This window comes from Cherax quadricarinatus, chromosome 30 (assembly GCF_038502225.1).
Source record: "Cherax quadricarinatus isolate ZL_2023a chromosome 30, ASM3850222v1, whole genome shotgun sequence".
NCBI classification, from domain to species: Eukaryota; Metazoa; Arthropoda; class Malacostraca; order Decapoda; family Parastacidae; genus Cherax; species Cherax quadricarinatus.
Genome location: NC_091321.1, coordinates 1,282,501 through 1,290,000, shown reverse-complemented (window position 1 = coordinate 1,290,000; position 7,500 = coordinate 1,282,501). Strand labels below are relative to the sequence as shown.

The following is a 7,500-nucleotide window of genomic DNA, read 5'->3' as shown; positions in this document are numbered from 1 at the left end:
AGAGGAGCAAGAGCATGGTATATACACCGAGAGGAGCAAGAGCATGGTATATACACCGAGAGGAGCAAGAGCATGGTATATACACCGAGAGGAGCAAGAGCATGGTATATACACCGAGAGGAGCAAGAGCATGGTATATACACCGAGGGGAGCAAGAGAATGGTATATACACCGAGAGGAGCACGAGCATGGTATATACACCGATAGGAGCAAGAGCATGGTATATACACCGAGAGGAGCAAGGGCATGGTATATACACCGAGAGGAGCAAGAGCATGGTATATACACCGAGAGGGGCAAGAGCATGGTATATACACCGAGAGGGGCAAGAGCATGGTATATACACCGAGAGGAGCAAGAGCATGGTATATACACCGAGAGGAGCAAGACCATGGTATATACACCGAGAGGAGCAAGGGCATGGTATATTCACCGAGAGGAGCAAGAGCATGGTATATACACCGAGAGGGGCAAGAACATGGTATATACACCGAGAGGAGCAAGAGCATTGTATATACACCGATAGGAGCAAGAGCATGGTATATACACCGAGAGGAGCAAGGGCATGGTATATACACCGATAGGAGCAAGAGCATGGTATATACACCGAGAGGAGCAAGGGCATGGTATATACACCGAGAGGAGCAAGAGCATGGTATATACACCGAGAGGAGCACGAGCATTGTATATACACCGATAGGAGCAAGAGCATGGTATATACACCGAGAGGAGCAAGGGCATGGTATATACACCGAGAGGAGCAGGAGCATGGTATATACACCGAGAGGAGCAAGAGCATGGTATATACACCGAGAGGAGCAAGAGCATGGTATATACACCGAGAGGAGCAAGAGCATGGTATATACACCGAGAGGAGCAAGAGCATGGTATATACACTGAGAGGAGCAAGAGCATGGTATATACACCGAGAGGAGCAGGAGCATGGTATATACACCGAGAGGGGCAAGAACATGGTATATACACCGAGAGGAGCAAGAGCATGGTATATACACCGATAGGAGCAAGAGCATGGTATATACACTGAGAGGAGCAAGGGCATGGTATATACACCGAGAGGGGCTAGAGCATGGTATATACACCGAGACGAGCAAGAGCATGGTATATACACCGAGAGGGGCAAGAACATGGTACATACACCGAGAGGAGCAAGAGCATGGTATATACACCGAGAGGAGCAAGAACATGGTATATACACCGATAGGAGCAGGAGCATGGTATATACACCGAGAGGAGCAAGGGCATGGTATATACACCGAAAGGAGCAAGAGTATGGTATATACACCGAGAGGAGCAAGAGCATGGTATATACACCGATAGGAGCAAGAGCATGGTATATACACCGAGAGGAGCAAGAGCATGGTATATACACCGATAGGAGCAAAAGCATGGTATATACACCGAGAGGAGCAAGAGCATGGTATATACACCGAGAGGAGCAAGAGCATGGTATATACACCGAGAGGAGCAAGAGCATGGTATATACACCGAGAGGAGCAAGAGCATGGTATATACACCGAGATGGGCAAGAGCATGGTATATACACCGAGAGGAGCAAGAGCATGGTATATACACCGAGAGGAGCAAGAGCATGGTATATACACCGAGAGGAGCAAGAGCATGGTATATACACCGAGAGGAGCAAGAGCATGGTATATACACCGAGAGGAGCAAGAGCATGGTATATACACCGAGAGGAGCAAGAGCATGGTATATTCACCGAGAGGAGCAAGAGCATGGTATATACACCGAGAGGAGCAAGAGCATGGTATATACACCGAGAGGAGCAAGAGCATGGTATATACACCGAGAGGAGCAAGAGCATGGTATATACACCGAGAGGAGCAAGAGCATGGTATATATGCTGGTAATTTACTTGAATCTCTATTTTAGGTATTCAAGTTCTTGTCTGGTAAAGAGGTTACTGTGTAGTCTTAATAACCCTGGTGTAGACGATAGGATTCAAACCCCAGTCACCACCCAGCTAATGTTTCCTTATTCTTAACAGACACCTGAGTAACCAGAGTCTGAACCTGACGACGAATGAAGAAACGGAAGAAAACTTAGAAGAAATGAAGGAGAATGAGAGCGGAAGTAAGAAGCAAGAAGAGAAGAACTTGGATGAGGAATTTGATAGTGAGGCAGGAAGGGAGAATGGGGAAGAGGCAGAGAGCGATGAGAAGAGGAAGAAAGAGAGGAGGTGGAAGAGAACCAAGAGGGACTACGCATCAGCTAGTTACCACGGCAAGACTGGTGGTGACTGCTGGGAGGCCTTCCCTGAGTGTCCAGTCTCTCTGCACCAGTTAATGCTTAGAACATGACCATTCCCCTACCATCACCAACCATTCCCCTACCATCACCAACCATTCCCCTACCATCACCAACCATTCCCCTACCATCACTAACCACTTTCCCACAATCTCCAACCATTTCCTTACTGTCACAAACCCTGAAGATAAAATACACAGAGATTTCTATAAATGTATATACGTATATATATATATATATATATATATATATATCTATATATATATATATGTATATATATATATATATATATATATATATATATATATATATACTGTGAGAGTTGTATATCTCTCAGCGTATGTACTCCGAGAGTTGTATATATCCCAGTGAATATACTTTCAAAGCTGTATATCTCTCCTCCCTCAAGGAAGGCTCCTTGAAACTGATGAGGAGCTCTTGATCTAGGGAATTGGATCTGTGCTCCAGTTCCCTGAATTAAGCCTGAATACCTTCCATCCCCCCCACATGCGTTGAATAATCCTACGGGCTTAGCGCTCCCCAATGACTATACTAATTACAACATGCATCTGTCAGCGTACATACTCCAGGTTTTTAATGGTTATTTTAGAGATTAAATCACTTCACTGGTGGTAAACCGGTGACATTAATAGGTAAATAACAGGTTTTAAACCATACTAAACAACCTAACTAACCCAACGTAACAAGCTTGTATCAACCTAGAAATGTATATCAATGTATATACACCGAGAGGTGCATATCAATGTATATACACCAAAAGATGGGTATGCCTCACTGTGTATAGAGACGTGACCATCGTAGGAGTATACACACACACTGACAATGTATGGTATTGGTGTATTTTGTAACATCGATCTCTGTAAGATAACTAGAAAATGCCTCTTCTGATCGGTTTTAAACTGTCAGAGCTGATGTTTCGTGTTTACCGGAAGATGCGAACTGGGTTTGTGCTGTGTACTTGTAAATTTCGAAATTTACATTGAAGAAATCGGGATAAGTTGCGACAGTCTCCTCTGTTTGGGTCTTGAATGTTCTGCGCTGACGTTGTTCTGCGCTGACGTTCTGCGCTGACGTTGTTCTGCGCTGACGTTGTTCTGCTCTGGAGACTGATGCCGCAGAGGGTAAACTAATTTCTTTGCATTTATTTTCATTAAATATTATTTATTTTCAATTGTTTTTGGGTTGTTACAAGTACCTGAGTAATGGTTCGTTGTTACAGGTACCTGAGTAATGGTTCGTTGTTACAGGTACCTGAGTAATGGTTCGTTGTTACAGGTACCTGAGTAATGGTTCGTTGTTACAGGTACCTGAGTAATGGTTCGTTGTTACAGGTACCTGAGTAATGGTTCGTTGTTACAGGTACCTGAGTAATGGTTCGTTGTTACAGGTACCTGAGTAATGGTTCGTTGTTACAGGTACCTGAGTAATGGTTCGTTGTTACAGGTACCTGAGTAATGGTTCGTTGTTACAGGTACCTGAGTAATGGTGCGTTGTTACAGGTACCTGAGTAATGGTTCGTTGTTACAGGTACCTGAGTAATGGTTCGTTGTTACAGGTACCTGAGTAATGGTTCGTTGTTACAGGTACCTGAGTAATGGTTCGTTGTTACAGGCACCTGAGTAATGGTTCGTTGTAACAGGTACCTGAGTAATGGTTCGTTGTTACAGGTACCTGAGTAATGGTTCGTTGTTACAGGTACCTGAGTAATGGTTGGTTGTAACAGGTACCTGAGTAACCACTTCGCTTGCACTGAGGTAGAGGAGGCTGGGCTTGTGGGACACGGGGATAATACTGACGGATCCCGGGGCGACCCCAGACACATCTAATAATGTATAAATGGGTTCGTCTCTTATTTTTCTATCATACTCACATATGTGCACAAATGCATTAACGAATATATATGCATACGTATCGGGGCTAGGAGCTGTGAATCGACCCCTGCAACCACAAGTTGCATGCACACAGGTATACATACAAGTATACTAATAATCAAAAGATTGTGAAATTGTGTCTGAATAAATACGTATACACATGAATACACATCTATATGCATACATATGCACCTAAGATACGTCCCTGGATCAAGAGCACCACACTTGCTTCCAGGCTCCTCCTGGCAGAGATTATTATATAAATCGGAAGAAGCAGTAAATCTGTAGGGGTCCCTATAGTGTCTGGGGAATAAGTGGCAGTCGTGTTCGATCCAAGGAGGGGGAAGACACACGTCCAGTTCCTTGCATCAAGAGCCTTATACTAGTATCATAGAACCTCTGGAGGGTTGAAGTGTGTGTGTGTGTGTGTGTGTGTGTGTGTGTGTGTGTGTGTGTGTGTGTGTGTGTGTGTGTGTGTGTGTGTGTGTGTGCGTGTGCGTGTGCGTGCGTGCGTATGCGCGTTTTTATGTAAGTTGTGTTTAGTTACCATTTTCATTAGAACACCGTAACATTCAGGTACCTACATACTGCTAGGTGAACAGAGGCTAGGTTCCAGCAGGGTCGAACTGAGGTGTGGACAGTGTAGACATTAGACCTCGGGGCTCCACTAACTAGGGGCCTCCACCACTAAAATTAACAGTTATTAACAGTTATGAAATAAGCGAGTAGTGATGGTGAAATGTACAGTGATGATTCTGATTTTGTAGTATTTAAATCATCAACACCACTATTACGTTGACCAGCGTTCCCTTACCTTGTTGCAAGCGTATCACTAGTATCAGTTGATCATCATGATCTGAGGTTTGTGCAGCGCTAACATAACGCTCTCATTATATACGAGATTCACTGTGAAATTAGGACACTTGTGCAACATCTCCACGACTATGGTGCTCTTCGCACCTACTCCAAGGTTGAGGGACTGATTACCTCATCTTCTGTATATAGTCCTACTGTCTTCAAGTTATGTCCTAGAATTTGTATTGATAAAGCCACTGGATGGCGAAACGTCTACAATAAAGATACCCAGATGCTGCACATGTGTCTTAATTTCATCTTGTCGGTATTATATACCATTCTTGTACACGAGATTCACTGTCTATAATCACTGATATACCAAACGAGATGTCCAAGATACACTGTGAAGCAAAATACTCATTTAAATCAAGACTTGACCCAGTTTCACAGCGTGATGCTTTGGGTTCGGGTGAACGGATCTAATCAAAAATTAAAAGATTCTCAGATAGACCTGAGCACTTTAGTAGCTACTATGAAGTCAGTGGAGAACAAACGCAATCGTTTTGACGAATATGACAGAGAGGAACTAAGCAATCCGGCACTCAACAATGTGCTTAAATTCCCGACCGTCGAGGAGAAACAAGTATCTGGCTACGTTCACTAACTCACTCCCCGACACCCGACACAGAACTCACTCCTTCAGTAAGACTTCGTGCTACTACTACAAGTATATGATACAACTTATGCAGACCATAGCTGACACCAGTGACATACTATATGGTTATGCAGAGCATTTCGAGCAAATTAGGTTAATTTTGTCCCCTGGATGCTACCCACACAAGCAGTCTAACACCCAGATACCTATTTGCTGGTAAGTGACCAGGGACAGCAGGTGTCTTAAGGAAATACACCTAATGTTTCTACCCGTACCGGAGATCGAACCATGGACCTCAGTGTGTGAGGTGAGTAAGCTACCAACCAGGCTACAGTGCACCATAAATTACTTGTCAGTCAGAAGAACAAAAAGTCACAATACCGTGACTTATTCCACTTCTACTACTACTGCTACTCCATTCCTGCTACTACCACCATTATTGCTTCGCTTCACTCCCCTCTGTCTCTTGTGGCACTACCATCACTCCCCCTACTTACTACTACCACTTCCACTATCAGCATTACCTCCACCACTAGTTCTCTACTTCCGTCTTTCTTCCTCTCTCTGTCCCGTCCCTGTCCCCCTCTCCTATATATATACACTGGCTCCCTCACCCTCGAGTGTTAGTGTGACTTATAAATGGTCTAAGTCGGACCTCAACCTTGTCATAAGCTTCCCTCTTCAATGTGCGGGATAGTTGTGTACTAACCAATCACTGACCAAGGTTGCCTCTCTGCAGGAACCAGAATCTGCTTATGAGCAGATGTGTTCCCAACTCGGCTTCTTGTGTTATTTAACGGTGCTGTATAATCCTACGGGTTTAGCGCTTCCCCCTTGATTATAATAATAATAATAATAACAATTGTGTTATTTAGAAACACTGACTTGTCAAGGAATACAAATCGCAGATACAACTCTTGTAGACATTTGCACTATGTTGATACATGTTTGGGAGTAAAATCAACTCATTCTGTAGATTTTGCAAGAATGTTTAACGTCGAAGAGAAGCATTGTGCAAAACTGTAAATAAAGACACATGTACAACATCTGGATGTTTTTACTGACCGCACATTATTCCTGCACCGCAGGTGTTAGATCAAAGCTATGTCGGAGCACCAGGCAAGACTAAGACACTGCACATCTTCAATTTAATTACCTCTCCACTTCTAAATTTGTCTCCAGTGTAAAAGTTTCCTCTGTATTTGATTGAAGAAGAGTTTAGTGCAGGCAAAAGTGCGCAGGTCAGGCGACAGCTCTCGTCTCCAATACTTCCCATGTGCCTTATTCGTCAACTTGTCGGTACAGAAGTTTTCCTCTATAATCTAATTAACCGAGAAGTTCCGTCAAAGTTATTTTTGAAAAAAATATAGTAAAACCTCCGTGGAAACATCTGGTGTTGATGGTCAGTAATCGCAGTGAATACGAAACACGTGAGAAAGAAACTGGAGCGAATATGATGCACGAACGACTCACCTTCTTATCGGAAATCAGTTGGAAGCGCCATATTTTTCCGCCAGTTTGATCGCCAGCAACTCATTAGCAACTTTGCTAATAGTGCGAGACAAGTGTTGTGGTCTTTACGAACCAACTTGAAGTGTTTCTCCATTAACATCTTTCATTTTAATTGATGTTCTGTTGATGACTGATGTGATTTTTACGTCTGATATAAATGAGTTAGTTTATACTTGCATAGTTCTGTGCAGCCACATAAATTTAAAATTTAATACCAACAAATGTCCCCATTATGTCAACACAAGTAGGATCGACACCATGCCTAACCCTTCTAGGGTAGGGTAGGTGCCTGAGCCCGAGCCTTTAGCTCACAAGACTGTCATTCCCATTTGCCCCCTTGGGGCAGGGATGGCAGACCAG

The 7,500-nt window shown here is 43.5% G+C and overlaps 1 protein-coding gene across 1 annotated transcript in view; it reads left to right on the top strand.

Annotated features, from left to right (window-relative positions):
• The window catches only part of LOC128692485 (uncharacterized), a 12,470-nt gene extending 10,024 nt beyond the window's left edge, over positions 1 to 2,446 (top strand). Inside the window, exon 5 of the mRNA XM_070090129.1 lies at positions 2,027 to 2,446. Coding sequence (XP_069946230.1) covers positions 2,027 to 2,339 — 313 coding nt within the window. The 3' untranslated portion in view covers positions 2,340 to 2,446. The remainder of the gene's footprint in view (positions 1 to 2,026) is intronic.
• The last annotated feature ends 5,054 nt before the right edge of the window (positions 2,447 to 7,500 follow it).